This window comes from Dama dama, chromosome 24 (assembly GCF_033118175.1).
Source record: "Dama dama isolate Ldn47 chromosome 24, ASM3311817v1, whole genome shotgun sequence".
NCBI lineage: Eukaryota > Metazoa > Chordata > Mammalia > Artiodactyla > Cervidae > Dama > Dama dama.
Genome location: NC_083704.1, coordinates 46,914,130 through 46,935,977, shown reverse-complemented (window position 1 = coordinate 46,935,977; position 21,848 = coordinate 46,914,130). Strand labels below are relative to the sequence as shown.

General features: G+C 38.7%; 1 protein-coding gene across 9 annotated transcripts in view; it reads right to left on the bottom strand.

Annotated features, from left to right (window-relative positions):
• CFAP20DC (CFAP20 domain containing) overlaps window positions 1–21,848 on the bottom strand; it is a 264,689-nt gene that overhangs the window by 79,571 nt on the left and 163,270 nt on the right. For 7 of the 9 annotated variants that reach the window (XM_061128207.1, XM_061128199.1, XM_061128203.1 and 4 more), the window contains one exon: window positions 20,542–20,916. The exons of the other annotated variants lie outside the window; for them this stretch is intronic. In XM_061128207.1, coding sequence (XP_060984190.1) covers window positions 20,542–20,916 — 375 coding nt within the window. The remainder of the gene's footprint in view (window positions 1–20,541; window positions 20,917–21,848) is intronic. 9 annotated transcript variants of the gene reach the window in all.

Genomic DNA, 21,848 nt, shown 5'->3' with positions numbered 1-21,848 from the left:
CTGAGGAATAAATATTGCTATTTTTTTCCAAATTTACACAGGACATAACCAAGGTTCAAAGAGGTTAAGAAATATGTCTGGGTCACATAACTAAAAAGAAGCAAAGCTAGGACTCAAATCAAGTCTGACTGATTGAGATCAAAGACCTCGATCTCAATGCACTTAGAAAATAGCCTAGTATCTGTTGCATACAGTAGGAAAATGACAAATGTATTTAATTTGCTCCTCTTTAGATTAGGAAAACCAAGACATCAAAGAAGATGGATTTCTTCCATAAACACGTTAACTAGTAGGATGTTATCTAACCCTTAGCATTAGAATATTGGAAAACTGACAATGAAATGCCAAGTGTGTTGGTTAAACCACTAATGTCTTCTCATTGATTCATACTTCTGATAGTCTCAATTTTTGTCAAGACTTTCTAGCTACAACTTCTGAAACATTTGATAATTTGAAACTGCTCCTCTTTATCAAAGTAAATGGCATATTTACTCATAAATGGAGATATAAACATATCCTAATAACTTTTGCAATTCCATATCATCACCTGGATCTTAACTGTAATTCTGTTTTAAATTATTTTAACGTACATCTACTCTAGACCATTCTGCCCTGGTGAACAACTAAATTAGACAATAGATACAAAGAAAGTGAAATAAACAAACCACACTACATATCAGTCAGACTGAAAAATATTCAAAAAGAAGGCAGAAGGCTAGAAATGCGTTCCACCTGGGAAATTTCTATGTCTAATTCAAACACTTCTACTGGTGACACAAATGTTATTTAATCACCAAATTCTGTAGCTTCAGCAATATCCTCGGCAATACATTGACAGATAAGACTGAGATAATGACCTTTTTTTTTTTGAGACAAGGAAAGAGTGCAGTTTCAACAAAACATCAAACATCAGACTCTTTTCCCAAAGACTATAAATTGGCAGGAATGTCCAATTTAATAAATGAAACTTTCTTCCCATGGATAACACTATGGTTTATGAAATGCTACTAGTCCTGCCCAAGTTCAATTTGTTCTATCAATCACGAAGCTACGCATCTCCAATTCAGCTCTGGGAACGCGGCAGGCACACCGAGGTGGCCTCTAGGGAAGGACTGGAGAGACACCACATCCCGCTTCTAAACTTTTCTCTCTTCAGTGCATCCCTGAAAAAATACCAACACGTTACCTGGTGGAGTTAATTTGCTCATATGTTAACACTTGATTCAACTATAAGCAGAGGACAAGAGGCACAAACAGTCATCACTTGTTGAACAATCTCAATAATTAGTTTTGAGAATTTGATTGACTTTGAAAGGTTCTAACTACTCAGAAATAAATACAAGAAAATACCCTGTTGGATTATGGGCAAAGTGTCTTCATGTACTATCTCATTTAATACTTAAAACAACCCCGTGGAATAAATATTGTTATCTTTTCCAAATTTACACATGACATAACCAAGGTACAAAAAGGTTAAGAAATGTGTCCAGGGTCACATAACTAAAAAAAAGCAAAGCTAGGACTCAAATCAAGTCTGGCTGATTTGAGCGGGGGCTCTGAACCATGGTGTCCCCTGCTCCTGATTTACCCATTTTGAAGAATGAAAATGTGGGTAGATATCACATAGAGCCCTGTTTGGGGAAGGTCTTAAAGGCTGCAAGGGGGAAGGCTCAGGGCAGCATAAGGTCAGCGGGTACCTATGGGGAAACTGCTGCAGGAGGGAGAGTTACCCCTAAGAGAGTCTGCACAATTGGGCCAGGATGATGTATGATATACAGAGTTACCTGCCCCCAAGACAGGTGTTTTGGAACACTGGAATACTGCTGTAGCTGAAGGAAGTCATGGGTCAGAAAGACACTTATGAATTCTTCAAACAATGTGGTATTGTTGGAAAGACAACTGCAAGTTGCATACTTGAATGACAAATTCAAAGAGAGACAGATGGTTTCACTTTGAGCAAAGAGTACCTTAGAAAACGTAAATATTTATGTAATGGAATAATGCCTGTAGAACTCTAAAATAACTTACAAATTTGTTTTCTTCTAAGTTTTCTGAGCATAAATTGCACTGAAGAGCAAACTGTTATAATTTTAAAAATATATGATATTTTTAGATATAGATAGTATTCACTGCTCCAATACTGGGGCTCAAGTTATCAGGGAGGCAACTAATCCTTTTTTATTATCAAAAAAATGACTTGAAAATTAAAAGAAAAATTTGCTAACATTATATCACAGCCTAAAATATCTTTTTTAAAAAGTGATTTCCATAATTCAGTTCTGATTTTCAAAAATGGAAATGTGAAAATTAAGTTCATTATATATGATTCATTTTACAATGTTTTCTCTATAATAAAGTCAAGCATTTTTTTAAAAAAAGAAAATACCTGAATTTGTAATTGGTAGTATAGTTTGTCTTTCTTATGAAATAATTCTTCAGTAAACTCTGACTTTTTCTGGAACCACAAAGATTGCTATACATGTCTTGTTTATTTAAGATGCACACAATGACATCTGCAGGTTTAAAATGATTCATTCAAAATTATTTGAATGCAGTTATACATGTGGAAAAGTTTAATTACCAGCTATAAATATGATCGCAATATTACCCAGAGGGCTGCATTTCTTTCTTAATTAAAAATATTTGAACTTAATAATCGAGAACTCTATTAAGATATGAATAACACATTGCCAGAAAGAAGTTTACCAAGCAGTTAGCAAATCAATTTCAGTAAGTGTTCTTTAGAATTACTAGTACTCTTCCTTATCAGGGGACTAGGAAGACAATTTTCCTGCACCTCCTTCTGTAAGAGCCTTTTCCTGTTGTCATAAAGTTTTTTCACATCAGCACTTTCAGAGAGCACAGATTTTCGACGAGATGTCCACTTACAGTTCCTGATTGAGGTACCTTGATGCCTAAGTTGATGGCTCAGATACATTCAATCTGCTACAGTCCAGTAAATGACACAACTATCTGACTGTTCAAGTTCCAAACTTAAGTTTCATCCTAGATTCTGTTTCCTTTTTCTTACATCCTATCAGTCCTACAGCCAATTATTCCAGTAATCTGCTACTTCTCTTCCTCTCCACTCTGAACTATCAAGAGTACTGCCTCAACTGCCCTCGCTGCTTCTACGTCTGCCCTACTGCATCCACTCTGGAGGAAGCCAAGGGAGACTTTGAATATAAATGTCATTGCCTTGCTTAAAAGCCTTCAAAGACTTACCACTGCATTTGGAATGAGGGCCACTCTCCTCACCATGTCCTTCCTGACTTTGTATGATCTGGGCCTATTTACCTCTCTGCTCTCATCTTCTTCTAATTTCCACCTGCCCTTATGTCCCAGCTACAGGGGCTTCTTTTATTCCTCAATGATGCTCATTTCAGGAGCTTTGAACCTACTAAACCTGATGACTAAAACATTAGCCCCTGGTTCTTTGCATGGCTACCTTCATCTTAAACAATCTCAGTTCAAATGTCACTCACTCAGGCAGATACTAGGTAGAGTACTCACAATTCTGCCCAAACCACCACTCGATCACCCTGTTTTTTCTTTCCCAAGTCTTTACCATAGTTTAGAATCATTTTATGTACTTGTTTACTTGTTGTCTGTATTTTTCAACAGATATAAGCTCCCTGAGGAGAAAGGCCTCACCTTTCTTGGTCAGTGTATCTCTAGCAGCTAGGAGAACATCTGATTTGACAGGCTCTCAGCAGAACAGAAGCTCTTACTTATTCAGAAGTAGAACCAGAATAAGTATATCCCATTCCCTGGAGGCCCTGTATTTTAGAAACCGAGCTTCAGTGGCAGAAACCCCCATATATGTCAGTACTGTACATATATGGACTATAATGCTAGCCAGCAAAGGTTAATTTCACACCTGCATTCACATTAATATTAAATGGATTTCTAGTTCCATGATAATTCTCAAAATGTTCTTGTATCAAGCACATTTCTTATGAGTCATACCAAAAGAATATTTCTAAGCCTTTTTGAATACATCATGTCTGTGTTAGAATTCAATATTGAGGCCACTCTATTAAGTACTAAATCTTATATACATTGAAAGAAAAAGACGTTTTCATTGAAATTAAATCCATCTGTGGATGCAATTAAATAAGAAGAAGAAATAAAAAAATATCCATTAATGTATAGCACACAGAACTATACTCAATATCCTGTGATAAACCATAATGAAAGAGAATGTATCAATGTATATAACTGAGTCACTTTCTGGTACAGCAGAGATAGGCATCTTGTAAACAAACTATGTTTAAATAATAATAATAATAACAACAATAATAAAACCCTCCATATTGGAGTGGAAATAGAATTATCTCTATTTATAGTGACATGATTTCATACATAGAAAATCTTAAAGAATTCACAAAAACACTATTAGAACTAATAAATGTTCAGCAAGGTTGCAAGATCAATTGTATTTCTATACACTAGCAATGAACAAATAAAAAAATGAAATTAAGAAAAAATTACATTCACAATTACATCAAAAAGAATAAGAAAGGGGTAAACTTAACAAGAGAAGTGCAAGACTTGCACACTGAAAACTATAAAACATTGCTGAAAGAAATTAAACACTCAAAGAAATGGAAAAACATTCAATGGACTAAAAGACTGAAGATTGAAAGACTGTAAAATTGAAATATTCCTCAAATTGACCTAAGGATTAAAGGAAGTTCCTACCAAAACCCCAGCTGCCTTTTTTTGCAGAAACTGAGAAGCTGATCTGCAAATTCATATTAAAATGCAAGGAAACCAGCATGGCAAAAACAATCAAGATAAGAAAGAATGAAGTGCTTACTGACTTCAAAACTATACTACAGAACTACAGGAATTAAGGCAGTGTGGTACTGCATAATGACAGACATACAATAAATAAAATAGAACTGAGAGGTCAGAAATATATCCTTACATGTATGGTCAACTGACTTTTAGAAAGGGTGTGAGACAATTCAATAGAGAAAGGATAGTTCTTCAACCAATGGTGCTGACACAACTGAATACAAACATGCAAAAAAAAAAACTATAGGTGAATATCTATTTCCCACTATATACAAAAATTAACTCAAAATCTATCATAGAATGAAACGGAAACAGGAGTACATTTTTGCGACTTTGGATAAGGCAACGATTTCTTAAATGTAATTCCAAAAGCACAAGCAACAGAAGGAAAAAACAGATAAACTAGACTTTATAAAAACTGAAATCTTTTGACCTTCAAAAGACACCATCAAGAAATGAAAAGACAACCTACAGACTGGGATAAAATATTTGCATAGCATATATCTGACAAAGAACTTGTATCTAAACTCTTACAACTATACAACAGAAAGACAAAAAAATCCAATTAAAATATAGGTAAAGTATTTGAATAGATATTTCTCTAAAGGAGATACACAAATGGCTAATGAGCACATGAAAAGATGCTCAATATGTTTAGTCATTCAGTTCAGTTCGGTTCAGTCGCACAGTCGTGTCCGACTCTTTGCCATCCCATGAACCGTAGCACACCAGGCCTCCCTGTCCATCGCCAACTCCCGGAGTCCACCTAAACTCATGTCCATCGAGTCGGTGATGCCATCCAACCACCTCATCCTCTGTCGTCCCCTTCTCCTCCTGCCCCCATCCCTCCCAGCATCAGGGTCTCTTCCACTGAGTCAACTCTTCGCATGAGGTGGCCAAAGTACAGGAGTTTCAGCTTCAGCATCAGTCCTTCCAATGAACCCAGGACTGATCTCCTTTAGGATGGACTGGTTGGATCTCCTTGCAGTCCAAAGGACTCTCAACAGTCTTCTCCAACACCACAGTTCAAAAGCATCAATTCTTCAGCGCTCAGCTTTCTTCACAGTCCAACTCTCACATCCATACATGACCACTGGAAAAACCATAGTCTTGACCAGACGGACCTTTGTTGGCAAAGTAATGTCTCTGCTTTTTAATATGCTATCTAGGTTGGTCACAACTTTCCAAGAGTAAGCGTCTTTTAATTTCATGGCTGTAGTCACCATCTGCAGTGATTTTGGAGCCCAAAAAAATAAAGTCTGACACTGTTTCCACTGTCTCCCCATCTATTTCCCATGAGGTGATGGGACCAGATGCCATGATCTTAGTTTTCTGAATGTTGGGCTTTAAGCCAACTTTTTCACTCTCCTCTTTCACTTTCATCAAGAGGCTCTTTAGTTCCTCTTCACTTTCTGCCATAAGGGTGGTGTCATCTGCACATCTGAGGTTATTGATATTTCTCCCGGCAGTCTTGATTCCAGCTTGTGCTTCTTCCAGCCCAGCATTTCTCATGATGTACTCTGCATGTAAGTTAAATAAGCAGGGTGACCATATACAGCCTTGATGTACTCCTTTTCCTATTTGGAACCAGTCTGTTGTTCCATGTCCAGTTCTAACTGCTGCTTAATGTTTAGTCATTAGAGAAATGAAAACAAAAGCTACAATTGAGATACCACTTCACACACACTAGTATGGCTTAAATAAGAAAGACAGACAATAAGAAGTGTTGATTATGATGTGAAGAAATTGCCCTATTGCTAATGGAATTGTAAAATGGTAGAGACACTTTGGTAAACAGTTTGGCAGTTAGTCACAATGTAAAGTTCCTTATGACCTAGCAATTCTAATCCTAGCTATATACCCAAGAGGACTGAAAACATATGTCCACACAAAAACTCTGACATGAATGTTCATACTAGCATCAATTCATAAGAGCCAAAAAGTGGAAACAACCAACTGTCCATCAGCAGATGGACAAATAAACAGGGTATATCCATATAGTGATTTATCATTCCTGCACAAAAAGGGATGAAATGTTGCAACATAGATGGGACCTTGAAAACAGTATGCTAAATTAAGGAAGTCAGATGTAAAAGGTTGCATATCATATGATTATATTTAAGTGAAATGTCCAGAATAGGCAAATCCATAGTGACAAAAAGTAGATTAATGGTTGCCAGAAATTTGGGGGGAAGGAGGTATGAGGAGTGACTGTTAATGGGTATGGAGTTTCTTTTGGGGTGATGAAATGATCTAAAATTAGATAGTACTGATGGTTATACAATTCTGTAAACATTTTAAGAAAAATGTTGACGTCTATATTGTGTGAATTAAATCTCAGTAAAGCAGTTATTTATTTATTTTTCTAAATTACTCTGTGGTTTTCTGGGATCTGAAGAAAAATTCCTTTGTAGAGTTAGTAAGCACACGACATTCTTGAGGAAATTAGTTTTCATAGATTTTTAGCAGCAAACATCAAGCGGGGAGAATGTCAATTATTAGAATCCTCTCACTAGGACCATGAAGTTCTTTTTTAAAAAACAAGGTTCTCTGGAAGAACCCTTCATTCCCACTGTAAATTCACTTTGCAATGGGGTAGAATGCCTACGCCTTCAAAAATTTTATGTCCTGTTAAACTGAGATTATCACACTCACAAACATGAGTCACAGATTGTGGGCTGATAGAGAGTAAATTTTATTAGCTTGAATTTTGACACTGAGGTCAAACCTCTGTGCACAAAAGGGAAGTAGTTCCTTTGTGTCTTTATCCCCTCAAAAAAAGATAAAGCTCCTCTTCTCTTTATTTCCAGTGAAGTGATTGCTCTGTCAAATGGAAGAGGAATGTCTCAGAGGGCTCTCGTGTGGAACACAGACCTGTCAGGCTTGTGTTTGCAATCTGCACTGAGCAGCTCTAAGAAGGGTCTCCCAAGTGGATTCTGAGAACTGTCTTATCCGAAAAGCTTCTTAAGATAATGGGTGAGGGAAAGTCTCCTGCTCTCTCTCCAAACCTTGGTCCCTTTCCTACTTTCATTACTCCGTGGTATCGTCAGAGAGCACTATCTTTCAGCCAGTATACTTTGCTAAGTGGACAGGTACTTACAGTTCATTTGGGTCGGAGGCTCCCAAGCTCAACAACCATTTCTGATAAAAACTTTATTCAATAAAGTAGGTATATATAAAAAAAGTACTTTGACATAATTCAAGTCATATATGACAAACTCAGCTAACATCATACTCAATGGTGAAAAACTGAAAGCTACCCCTCTAAATTCAGGAAAAAGACAAGATGCTCAAGGATGACTACTCTCACCACTCTTATTCAACGTAGTACTGGAAGGCCTAGCCAGAGTAATTAAGCAATAAAATGAAATACAAGGCATTCCAATTGGAAATAAAGGAGCAAAACTGTCACTATCTACGGATGACATGCTTTTATATATTTGTTGCTGTTGCTTAGTCGCTATGTCTGACTCTTTTTGACCCCATGGACTGCAGTAGATCAGGCTTTCCTGCCCTTCATGATCTCCTGGAGTTTGTTCAAATTCATGTCCATTGAGTCAGTGATGCTATCTAACCATCTCATCCTCTGCCTCCCTGTCTCCTTTTGCCTTCAATGTTTCCCAGCACCACAGTCATTTCCATTGAGTCGGCTCTTTGCATCAGGTGGCCAAATTATTGGAGTTTTAGCTTCAGCATCAGTCCTTCCAGTGAATATTCAGGGTTGATTTCTTGTAGGACTGACTGGTTCGATCTCCTTGATGTCCAAGAGACTCTCAAGAGTGTTCTCCAGCACCACAGTTTGAAAGCATCAATTCTTTGGCACTCAGCCTTCTTTATGGTTTAACTCTCACATCTATATATGACTACTGGAAAAACCACAGCTTTGGATATATGGACCTTTGTTGGCAAAGTGATGTCTCTGATTTTTAATACACTGTCTAGGTTTGTTATAGCTTTTCTCCCAAGGAGCAAGAGTGTTTTAATTTCATGGCTGCAGTCATCATCCACAGTGATTTTGGAACCCTTTTATATACAGGAAGACCTTGAGATTTCACACACACACAAAAAAAAACCCATTAGAAATAATAAAACATACAGTACAGTTGCAGGGTAAAAAAATCAATGTACAAAAAAAATCAATTGCATTTCTACATGCTAACAATGAGCTAGAAGAAAGAAATATTAAGAAAACAATCCTAGAGGGCAGTCCTAAGATGGCAGAGGAACAGGATGGGGAGACCACTTTCTCCCCCACAAATTCATCAAAAGAACATTTGAACGCTGAGCAAATTCCACAGAACAACTTCTGAATACTGGCAGAGAACATCAGGCACCCAGAAAGGCAGCCCATTGTCTTCAAAAGGAGGTAGGAAAAAATATAAAAGATAAAAAGAGAGACAAAAGAGGTAGGGACGGAGATCCGTCCTGGGAAGGGAGCCTTAAAAAAGTTTCCAAACACCAGGAAACACTCTCCAGCGGGTCTGTGGTAAGCCTTGGAATCTCAGAGGACAAAATAACTGGGAGGAAAAATAAATAAATTAAAACCCCAGTTTACGTGCCTAACAGCAACTCCCAGCGGGGCTGCTCCCAGACGCTCGCATCCCCCACTAGCAAGCCAGGGAGGGACAGGGAGGTGCTTAGGGTAAGGGCCAAGCCTGAGTGCCCTGAGGGCAATCTGAGTGAACTAGGTTGAGATAGCAACCCAGACTCTGGGATAACTATGCTGAGAAAAGCCCTCTTCCCTGGTGGCTCAGATGGTAAAGCATCTGCCTACAATGCGGGACACCCGGGTTCAATCCCTGGGTCAGGAAGATCTCCTGGAGATGGGAATGGCAACCCACTCTAGTATTCTTGCTCCCCCCCTGCCCTGGGCCAAAAACGGAGCTCAAAGAAATACTGGGCTTCCTGGTGGCTCAGACGGTAAAGCATCTGTCTGCAATGTTGGAGACCTGGGTTCGATCCCTGGATGGGGAAGATCCCCTGGAGAAGGAAATGGCAACCCACTCCAGTACTCTTGCCTGGAAAATCCCAAGGATAGAGGAGTCTGGTAGGCTACAGTCCATGGGGTCTCAAAGAGTCGGATACGACTGAGCGACTTTACTTACTTTACTAAGACACTGCCAGGCCAGCTCACAGAACAAAGGACTGAGCAGAGCTAGCTGGCTGTGGACTGGCCCATCCCCCGCCGGAGACAGGGAGGTGAGGGCAGCCAGAGCTGGAAAGGGGCAATCACGGCCCCAGACGGGCATCCTACACCAAACTGCAAGCAGACTTTGTTGCTAACCAAGACTTCTTGGGATTCTGGATGGTTGACATCCGCCAGGAGCGTCACAGCCAGAGATCAGATCCCCAGAAGAGACACATGGCACACCTGAGAAGGCGTGCCCATTGTACACCTAGAAAACCGAGCGGCTGGGACGGGGGAGGCGATAAGACACACCCCCCAACTGAGGGTGACTGTGCTCGCCAAGCACCTGGTCACCTGAGCTGCTCGGACCTGGGATGGGCACAAAATGCAGGCCCAATCAAGTCTGCACCTTTGTGGAGTACCCGAGAACCTGAACCTGAGCGGCTTAGACCTGGGAAGGGCATGCAAACCAGGGCCCGCATCAGACAGTTCCAGGCAGAGCAACCTGGAGTCTGAGCAGTGTAGACGGGGAAAGCACACACGCCATGAGCAGGGCAAACCCAGTGTGGTTGAATCACTGTGAGCCCACGCCAGTGAGATTTCTTTGCAGTGTTCCTCCCTCCCCAAAGCTCGACTGAACAAGCGAGCCTTAAAAAAAGTGACCACCACTGTGCCCCTGTGTCAGGGCAGAAACTGGACACTGAAGAGACCAGCAAACAGAAGAAGCTAAAATGAACAGAGGGAACTGCTTTGGAAGTGACAGGTGCAATTGATTAAAACCCTGTAGTTAGCATCGACTACATAGGAAGGGGCCTATAGACCTTGAGAAGTACAAGCAAGACCAAGGAACTATCTGAAAATGAACTGACCCCACACTGTCCGCAACAGCTCCAGAGAAAGTCTTAGATATATTTTTACTATTATCATTTTTCAAATTTAAAAAAATTAAAAAAAAAAGATTTTATTTTTAAGTCCCCATTACTCCTTTAATTTTCATTTTTATAACCTACTATTACTTGGCCAAAAAAAAGGACCCTATTTTTATTTTATTTTTAGGACCCTATTTTTAAAGCAAATTTCATATATATATATAATTTTTGTGACTATTTTTTTTAATATTGTATTTTTGAGAATCTAACCTCTACTCTAGATTTTTAATCTTTGCTTTTTGGTATTTGTTATCAACTTTGTACCTTTAAGAACCCAATCTTCAGTACCCATTTTTACTTGGGAGCTGGATCACTGGCCTGATTGCTCTCTCCCCCTTTTGACTCTCCTTTTTCTCCACCAGGTCGCCTCTATCTCCCCCTGCCCCTTTTCTTCTCAACCTAACTCTGTGAATCTCTTTGTGTGTTCCAGGCTGTGGAGAACACTTAGGGAACTGATTACTGGCTGGATCTGTCTCTCTCCTTTTGATTCCCCCTTTTATCCTCCTGGCCACCTCTGTCTCCTTCCTCCCTCTTCTCTTCTCTGTGTAACTCCATGAACATCTCTGAGGGATCCAGACTGTGGAGGCACATAGGGAAGTGATTGCTCGCTAGCTTGCTCTCTCCCCTTTTGATTCCCCTTCTTCTCCTCCTGGTCACCTCTACCTCCCTCCTCCCTCTTCTCTTCTCCATGTAACTCTGTGTACCTCTCCAGGTGTCCCTCACTGTGGAGAAACTTTTCATCCTTAACCTAGATGTTTTATCATCAGTGCTGTATAGATGGAGAAGTCTTGAGGCTACTGTAAGAATAAGACTGAAAACCAGAGGCAGGAGGCTTAAGTCCAAATCCTGAGAACACCAGAGAACTCCTGACTCCAGGGAACATTAATCAATAGGAGCTCATCAAACGCCTCCATACCTACACTGAAAGCAAGCACTACCCAACGGCCAACAAGCTCCAGAGCAAGACATACCACGCAAATCCTCCAGCCACACAGGAACACAGGCCTGAGCTTCAATATACAGGCTGCCCAAAGTCACACCAAACCCACTGACATCTCAAAACTCATTACTGGACACTTCATTGCACTCCAGAGAGAAGAAATCCAGCTTCGCCCAACAGAACACCGCAACAAGCTTCCCTAACCAGGAAACCTTGACAAGCCACCCGTCCAACCTCATCCAAAGCGAGAAACTGCCACAATAAAAAAGAACCACCAACTGCAAGAATACAGAAGTTCAGTTCAGTTCAGTCGCTCAGCCGTGTCCGACTCTTTGCCACCCCATGAATCGCAGCACGCCAGGCCTCCCTGTCCATCACAAACTCCCAGAGTTTACTCAAACTCATGTCCATCAGGTCGGTGATGCCATCCAACCATCTCATCCTCTGTTGTCTTCTCCTCCTGCCCCCAATCCCTCCCAGCATCAGGGTCTTTTCCAATGAGTCAACTCTTCTCATGAGGTGGCCAAAGTATTGGAGTTTCAGCTTTAGCATCAGCCCTTCCAATGAACACCCAGGACTGATCTCCTTTAGGATGGACTGGTTGGATCTCCTCACAGTCCAAGGGACTCTCAACAGTCTTCTCCAACATCACAGTTCAAAAGAATCAGTGCTCAGCTTCGGTGCTCAGCTTTCTTTATGGTCCAACTCTCACATCCATACATGACTACTGGAAAAACCATAGTCTTGACTAGATGGACCTTTCTTGGCAAAGTAATGTCTCTGCTTTTCAATACACTATCTAGGTTGTTCATAACTTTCCTTCCAAGGAGTAAGCATCTTTTAATTTCATGGCTGCAATCACCATCTGCAGTGATTTTGGAGCCCAGAAAAATAAAGTCAGCCACTGTTTCCCCATCTATTTCCCATGAAGTGATGGGACCAGATGCCATGATCTTAGTTTTCTGAATGTTGGGCTTTAAGCCAACTTTTTCACTTTCCTCTTTCACTTTCATCAAGAGGCTCTTTAGTTCTTCACTTTCTGCCAAAAGGGTGGTGTCATCTGCATATCTGAGGTTATTGATATTTCTCCGGGCAGTCTTGATTCCAGCTTGTGCTTCATCCAGCCCAGAGTTTCTCATGATGTACTCTGCATGTAAGTTAAATAAGCAGGGTGACAATATACAGCCTTGACATGCTCCTTCTCCTATTTGGAACCAGTCTGTTGTTCCATGTCCAGTTCTAACTGTTGCTTCCTGACCTGCATACAGGTTTCTCAAGAGGCAGGTCAGGTGGTCTGGTATGCCCATCTCTTTCAGAGTTTTCCACAGTTTATTGTGATCCACATAGTCAAAGGCTTTGGTGTAGTCAATAAAGCAGAAATAGATGTTTTTCTGGAACTCTCTTGCTTTTTTGATGATCCAGTGGATGTTGGCAATTTGATCTCTGGTTCCTCTGCCTTTTCTAAAACAAGCTTAAACATCTGGAAGTTCATGGTTCACATATTGCTGAAGCCTGGCTTGGAGAATTTTGAGCATTACTAGCGTGTGAGATGAGTGCAATTATGTGGCAGTTTGAGCATTCTTTGGCACTGCCTTTCTTTGGGATTGGAATGAAAACTGACCTTTTCCAGTCCTGTGGCCACTGCTGGAAAACTTGCTGGCATATTGAGTACAGCACTTTCACAGCATCATCTTTCAGGATTTGAAATAGCTCACCTGGAATTCCATCACGCTCCACTAGCTTCGTTCATAGTAACACTTTCTAAGGCCCACTTGACTTCATATTCCAGGATGTCTGGCTCTAGGTGAGTGATCACACCATCGTGGTTATCTGGGTCATGAAGATCCGTTCTGTAGAGTTCTTCTGTGTATTCTTGACACCTCTTCTTAATATCTTCTGCTTCTGTTAGGTCCATACCATTTCTGTCCTTTGTCAAGTCCATCTTTTCATGCAATGTTCCCTTGGTATCTCTAACTTTCTTGAAGAGATCTGTAGTCTTTCCCATTCTGTTGTTTTCCTCTATTTCTTTGCACTGATTGCTGAGGAAGGCTTTCTTATCTCTCCTTGATATTCTTTGGAACTCTGCACTCAAATGGGAACATCTTTCCTTTTCTCGTTTGCTTTTCGCTTCCCTTCTTCTCACAGCTATTTGTAAGGCCTCCTCAGACAGACATTTTGCTTTTTTGCATTTCTTTTTCTTGGGGATGGTCTTGCTCCCAGTCTCCTGTACAATGTCATGAATCTCTGTCCATAGTTCATCAGGCACTCTGTCTATCAGATCTAATCCTTAAATCTATTTCTCACTTCCACTATATAATCATATAGGATTTGATTTAGGTCATACCTGAATGGTCTAGTGGTTTTCCCTACTTTCTTCAATTTTAGTCTGAATTTGGCAATAAGGAGTTCATGACCTGAGTAACAGTCAGCTCCTGGTCTTGTTTTTGCTGACTGTATAGAGTTTCTCCATCTTTGGCTGCAAAGAATATAATCAATCTGATTTCAGTGTTGACCATCTGGTGATATCCATGTGTTGAGTCTTCTCTTGTGTAAGGCCACCCCAAACACAGCAATATAACCAAGATGAAAATGCAGAGAAATACTCAGCAGGTAAAGGAACAGGATAAATGTGCACCAAAACAAATAAAAGAGGAAGAGATAGGGAATCTACCTGATAAAGAATTCTGAATAATGATAGTGTAAATGATCCAAAATCTTGAAAACAAATTGGAGTTACAGATAAATACCCTGTAGAGAAGGATAGGGAAGATGCAAGAAAGGTTCAACAAGGACCTACAAGAAATAAAAAAAGAGTCAATATATAATGAATAATGCAATAAATGAGATCAAAAACACTCTGGAGGGAACCAACAAAGAATAACGGAGGCAGAAGACAGGGTAAGTGAGGTAGAAGATAGAATGTTAGAAATAAAGGAAACAGAGAGGAAAAAGGAATTAAAAGAAATGAGGACAACCTCAGAGACCTCTGGGACAATGTTAAATGCCCCAACATTCAAATCATAGGAGTCCCAGAAGAAGAAGACAAAGAGAAAGACCATGAGAAAATACTTGAAGAGATAATAGATGAAAACTTCCCTAAAATGGGGAAAGAAATAATCACCCAAGTCCAAGAAACCCAGAGAGTCCCAAACAGGATAAACCCAAGGCGAAACACCCCAAAACACATATTAATCAAAGTAACAAAGATCAAACACAAAGAACAAATATTAAAAGCAACAAGGGAAAAACAACAAATGACACACAAGGGGATTCTCATAAGGATAACACCTGATCTTTCAATAGAAACTCTTCAGGCCAGAAGAGTATGGCAGGACATACTTAAAGTGATGAAAGAAAATAATCTACAGCCCAGATTACTGTACACAGCAAGGATCTCATTCAAATATGAAGGAGAAATCAAAAGTGTTACAGACAAGCAAAATCTGAGAGAATTCAGCACCACCAAACCAGTTCTCCAACAAACGCTAAAGGATTTCTCCAGACAGGAAACACAGAAAGGGTGTATAAACTTGAACCCAAAACAATAGAGTAAATGGCAATGGAATCATACTTATCAACAATTACCTTAAATGTAAATGGGTTGAATGCCCCAACCAAAATACAAAGACTGACTGAATGGATACAAAAACAAGACCCCTATATATGTTGTCTACAAGAGACCCACCTCGAAACAAGGGATACATACAGACTGAAAAAGATATTCCATGCAAATAGAGACCAAAAGAAAGCAGGAGTAGCAATATTCATATCAGATAAAATAGACTTTAAAACAAAGGCTGTGAAAAGAGACAGATGGACACTACACAATGATCAAAGGATCAATCCAAGAAGAATATAAAGCAATTATAAATATATATGCACCCAACATAGGAGCACCCCAATATGTAAGACAAATCCTAAGAAGTATGAAAGGGGAAATTAAAAGTAACACAATAATAGTGGGAGACTTTAATACCACTCACACATATGGATAGATCAACTAAACAGAAAATTAACAAGGAAACAGAAACTTTAAATGATACAATAGATTAGTCAGACCTAATTGATATTATAGGACATTTCACCCCAAAACAATGAATTTCACCTTTTTCTCAAGTGCACACAGAACCTTCTCCAGGACAGATCACATCCTGGGCCATAAATCTAACCTTGGTAAATTCAAAAAAATTGAAATCATTCCAAGCATCTTTTCTGACCACAATACAGTAAGATTAGATGTCAATTACAGGAGAAAAACTATTAAAAATTCCAACATATGGAGGCTGACCAACATGCTGCTGAATAACCAACAAATCACAGAAGAAATCAAAAAAGAAATAAAAATATGCATAGAAACGAATGAAAATGAAAACAGAACAACCCCAAACCTACGGGACACTGTAAAAGCAGTGCTAAGGGGAAGGTTCATAGCAATACAGGCTTACCTCAAGAAATAAGAAAAAAGTCAAATAAATAACCTAACTCTACACCTAAAGCAACTAGAAAAGGAAGAAATGAAGATCCCCACGGTTAGCAGAAAAAAGAAATCTTAAAAATTAGGGCAGAAATAAATGCAAAAGAAACAAAAGAGACCATAGCCAAAATCAACGAAGCCAAAAGTCAAAACTTCTTTGAGAAGTTTAATAAAATTGACAAACCATCAGCCAGATTCATCAAGAAACAAAGGGAGAAAAATCAAATCAACAAAATTAGAAATGAAAATGGAGAGATCACAACAGACAACACAGAAATACAAAGGATCATAAGAGACTACTATTAGCAACTATATGCAAATAAAATGGACAACTTGGAAGAAATGGACAAATTCTTAGAAAAGTACAACTTTCCAACACTGAACCAGGAAGAAATAGAAAATCTTACCAGACCCATCACAAGCACGGACATTGAAAACTGTAATCAGAAATCTTCCAACAAACAAAAGCTCAGAACCAGATGGCATCATAGCTGAATTCTACCAAAAATTTAGAGAAGAGGTAACACCTATCCTACTCAAACTCTTCCAGAAAATGCAGAGGAAGGTAAACTCCCAAACTTATTCTCTGAGGCCACCATCACCCTAATACCAAAACCTGACAAAGATGCCACAAAAAAAGAAAACTACAGGCCAATATCACTGATGAACATAGATGCAAAAATCCTTAACAAAATTGTAGCAAACGGAATCCAACAACATATTAAACACATCATACATCATGACCAAGTGGGCTTTATCCCAGGGAAGCAAGCATTCTTCAATATCTGCAAATTAATCAATGTAATACACCACATTAACAAATTGAAAAATAAAAACCATATGATTTTCTCAATAGATGCAGAGAAAGCCTTTGAAAAAATTCATCATCCATTTATGATAAAAACCCTCCAGAAAGCAAGAAGAGAAGTAACATACCTCAACATAACAAAAGCTATATATGACAAACCCTCAAAAAACATTATCCTCAATGGTGAAAAATTGAAAGCATTTCCCCCAAAGTCAGGAACAAGACAAGGGTGCCCACTCTCACCACTACTATTCAACACAGTTTTGGAAGTTTTGGCCACAGCAATCAGAGCAGAAAAATAAATAAAAGGAATCCAGATTGGAAAAGAAGAAGTAAAGCTCTCACTGTTTGCAGATGACATGATCCTCTACACAGAAAACCCTAAAGACTCCACCAGAAAATTACTAGAGCTAATCAATGAATATAGTAAAGTTGCAGGATATAAAATTAACACACAGAAATCGCTTGCATTCCTATACACTAGCCATGAGAAAACAGAAAGAGAAATTAGGGAAACAATTTCATTCACCATTGCAATGAAAAGAATAAAATACTTAGGAATATATCTACCTAAAGAAACAAAAGACCTATATATAGAAAACTATAAAACACTGGTGAAAGAAATCAAAGAGGACACAAACAGATGGAGAAATATACTGTGTTCAGGGATCCAAAGAATCAATATAGTGAAAATGAGTATACTAACCAAAGCAATCTAGAGATTCAATGCAATCCCTATCAAGCTACCAACTGTATTTTTCAGAGAACTAGAACAAATAATTTCACAATTTGTATGGAAATACAAAAAAACCTCAAATAGCCAAAGCAATCTTGAGAAAGAAGAATGGAACTGGAGGAATCAACCTGCCTGACTTCAGACTCTACTACAAAGCCACAGTCATCAAGACAGTATGGTACTGGTACAAAGACAGAAATATAGATCAATGGAACAAAACAGAAAGTCCAGAGATAAATCCACACACCTATGGACACCTTATCTTCGACAAAGGAGGCAAGAATATACAATGCAGAAAAGACAATCTCTTTAACAAGTGGTGCTGGGAAAACCGGTCATCCACTTGTAAAAGAATGAAACTAGAACACTTTCTAACACCATACACAAAAATAAACTCAAAATGGATTAAAGATCTAACCATAAGACCAGAAACTATAAAACTCCTAGAGGAAAACATAGGTAAAATACTCTCCGACATAAACCACAGCAGGATCCTCTATGACCCACCTCCCAGAATATTGGAAATAAAAGCAAAAATAAATAAATGGGACCTAATTAAAATTAAAAGCTTCTGCACAACAAAGGAAACTATAAGCAAGGTGAAAAGACAGCCTTCAGAATGGGAGAAAATAATAGCAAATGAAGCAATGGACAAAGAATTAATCTCAAAAATATACAAGCAACTCCTGAAGCTCAATTCCAGAAAAATAAACGACCCAATCAAAAAGTGGGCCAAAGAACTAAACAGACATTTCTCCAAAGAAGACATACAGATGACTAACAAACACATGAAAAGATGCTCAACATCACTCATTATCAGAGAAATGCAAATCAAAACCTCAATGAGGTACCATTACACGCCAGTCAGGATGGCTGCTATCCAAAAGTCTACAAGCAATAAATGCTGGAGAGGGTGTGGAGAAAAGGGAACCCTCTTATACTGTTGGTGGGAATGCAAACTAGTACAGCCGCTATGGAAAACAGTGTGGAGATTCCTTAAAAAACTGGAAATAGAACTGCCATATGACCCAGCAATCCCACTGCTGGGGATACACACCGTGGAAACCAGAATTGAAAGAGACACATATACCCCAATGTTCATCACAGCACTATTTATAATAGCCAGGACATGGAAGCAACCTAGATGTCCATCAGCAGTTGAATGGATAAGAAAGCTGTGGTACATACACACAATGGAATATTACTTAGCCATTAAAAAGAATACATTTCAATCAGTTCTAATGAGGTGGATGAAACTGGAACCTATTATACAGAGTGAAGTAAGCCAGAAAGAAAAACACCAATACACTATACTAACGCATATATATGCAATTTAGAAAGATGGTAACGATAATCCTGTATGTGAGACAGCAAAAGAGACACAGATGTATAGAACAGTCTTTTAGATTCTATGGGAGAGGGCGAGGGCTGGATGATATTGGAGAATGGCATTGAAACATGTATATTATCATATGTGAAACAGATCGCTAGTCCAGGTTCAATGCATGATACAGGGTGCTTGGGGCTGGTGCATTGGGATGACCCAGATGGATCCGATGGGGAGGGAGGTGGGAAGGGGTTCAGGATGGGGAACACATGTACACCCATGGTGGATTCATGTCCATGTATGGCAAAACCAATACAATATTGTAAAGTAAAAAATAAATAAATAAAAAAAACTGGAAAAAAAAAAAAAGAAAACAAATCTCGTTCACAATCACAACAAAAAGAAGTAAATTTAAACAAGAAGGTGAAAGACCTTCGAACCATAAGACATTGTTCAAAGAAGTTGAAGAAAACACACATAAATGGGAGGATATTCCATGCTCACAAATTGGAAGAATTAAAATTATTAAAATGTCCACATTATCATAAGTAATCTACACAGTCAATGCAATCCCTATCAAAATCCAAAGAAATATAAAATAAAAAAATATTAGTTGATGGTAATGATATATATGTCTATTACCTTACTAAGTAATCCACTATAACATGCTTAGAACATAACTGAATCAAAGTTATGTATGTGTTACAGTGTAACACATACAGAATACTTAGGACATGGCAAATCAAAAAAAGCTTTACCGCTTAAAAAAAGGAATATAAATGTCATTTTTTCTGTATAGCCTCATTTGTTCTCTAGTTTTCGAAATGCAGCTATGGGGGAATTGAAGGAAGAAAAGTACTCATACGAAGGAAAAAAAATCAATCTGATGGACATGAATATAGTCACCAGGCTAGCCTAGGGATTTACTCAATGACACTGCTTTACTGTTAACCTTCACTCATATCATTTATTATTTGGGGAACGGCTGTAAAGAGACCAGAAAGTGAACAGAATAATGATGTTTTTATGGAGATTGTTATTGAAAATCTGTCAATTTTACTGGCAAGCCTTTGGCTCAAAAATAAGATCTTCATTTATAATTTGCAGGCAGTGATAACTCAAATTATGAGAAGTAACTGGGAAATAAAAAATAACTATTATGATAATTATCTTTCTCATAAAAAAGATGAGGCATTCTATTATCACTGGGATGTGTAAGATACTCTTAACAGCTGCTGTTACTGAGCTAAAACACATCTAAATAGGAAAGAAAATACATTAGTGATCAACCAAATGATGAAAAATAGATATTGCTGAAAATGTGTGCAAAGTGGAACAGAACAGAACCCAGCAGGATGTACTGCCCACATATGTAAACCAGAACGAAACCGCTTACAGATAACTCAGCAATCGGTTTCAACTTCTCCTCTGAAATTTCCTTTAGGAAGGTTTTGTTTATTGAAGTTGACACTTGATGGGCTGGTAGGTCCTTTGCTTTAATAATAGGATCTGGAATTTTCGGAGAGTACTCTTGTCTTCCAGGTGGAGAAAGGGATGGTGTAGGCACAAAACTCATTTCAAAGTCTTTTATATCTATCTGCTTCGCCATGGAATTCTGGTTTTCTGAAGTTCTTCCTTCTGCATATGCATTTTTAAGATATCCTTTACTTGCACACTTTGCAGCCTTCCCCAGCATGCTCTCTAACGTTAACTGAGTTAACTCTGGAGGACTAGTTGTTGGGCCTGGAGAACCCTGGACACTGTGGTTATCCTACACAGAAGAACAAAGGGAAATCACTTTGAGCTGAAACTTGTAGTGAATAAGTTACTGAATACAAGTTCTTAATAAGTTCATGTATTCTCTGAATAAAGTGAAAGAATACATACATATACGTACACACAAACAATTTTATTCTATAATAATAAATAAAAAACTAAAAACAGCAATGCAAACAGGTATAAATCATTTGCTATGATGCCCTGCTATGTTTGTTTCTGGTCTTGGTAAGGCATGCATTTTTTACCACTGAGTAATAAGAGTACATTTAGGAAATAGTAGCTCAAATATATTCATTTCAAAGAAAGTATAAAGAAGAAGAGGATCCATACAAGACAAGAGAGAGAAAGTCACTCAGTTGTGTCTGACTTTTTGTGATCCCATGGACTACACAGTCCATGGAATTCTCCAAGCCAGAATAATGGAGTGGGTAGCCTTTCCCTTCTTTAGGGGAACTTCCCAACCCAAGGATTGAACCCAGCTCTCCCGCATTGCAGGTGGATTCTTTACCAGCTGAACCACAAGAGAAGCCCAAGAATACTGGAGTGGGTAGCCTGTCCCTTCTCCAGCGGATCTTCCTGACCCAGGAGTTGAACCAGGGTCTCCTGAATTGAAGGTGGATTCTTTACCAACTGAGCTATCAGGGAAGTCCATAAGAAGTTATCTAAAATATCTAGGAATTGCATGCTTTAGCTTCCTGATAAGCTATTTCCATGAGAAGAAAAAGACAAGAACCTACAGAATTTACCTTATTTAAGTAGGGAAATGCTACTCTTTTAGCATGCTGGCATATCAAAATATTTTAGCCTTATATTGTATGGGAATTTTACTGTTAAAGAGCAACAGATAATAGAGCATGTTTTGTGAAATATTTTTCTTAAATGAAAATTTCAATTATAGAAAGTATTTTTCCAAAAGACATGAAC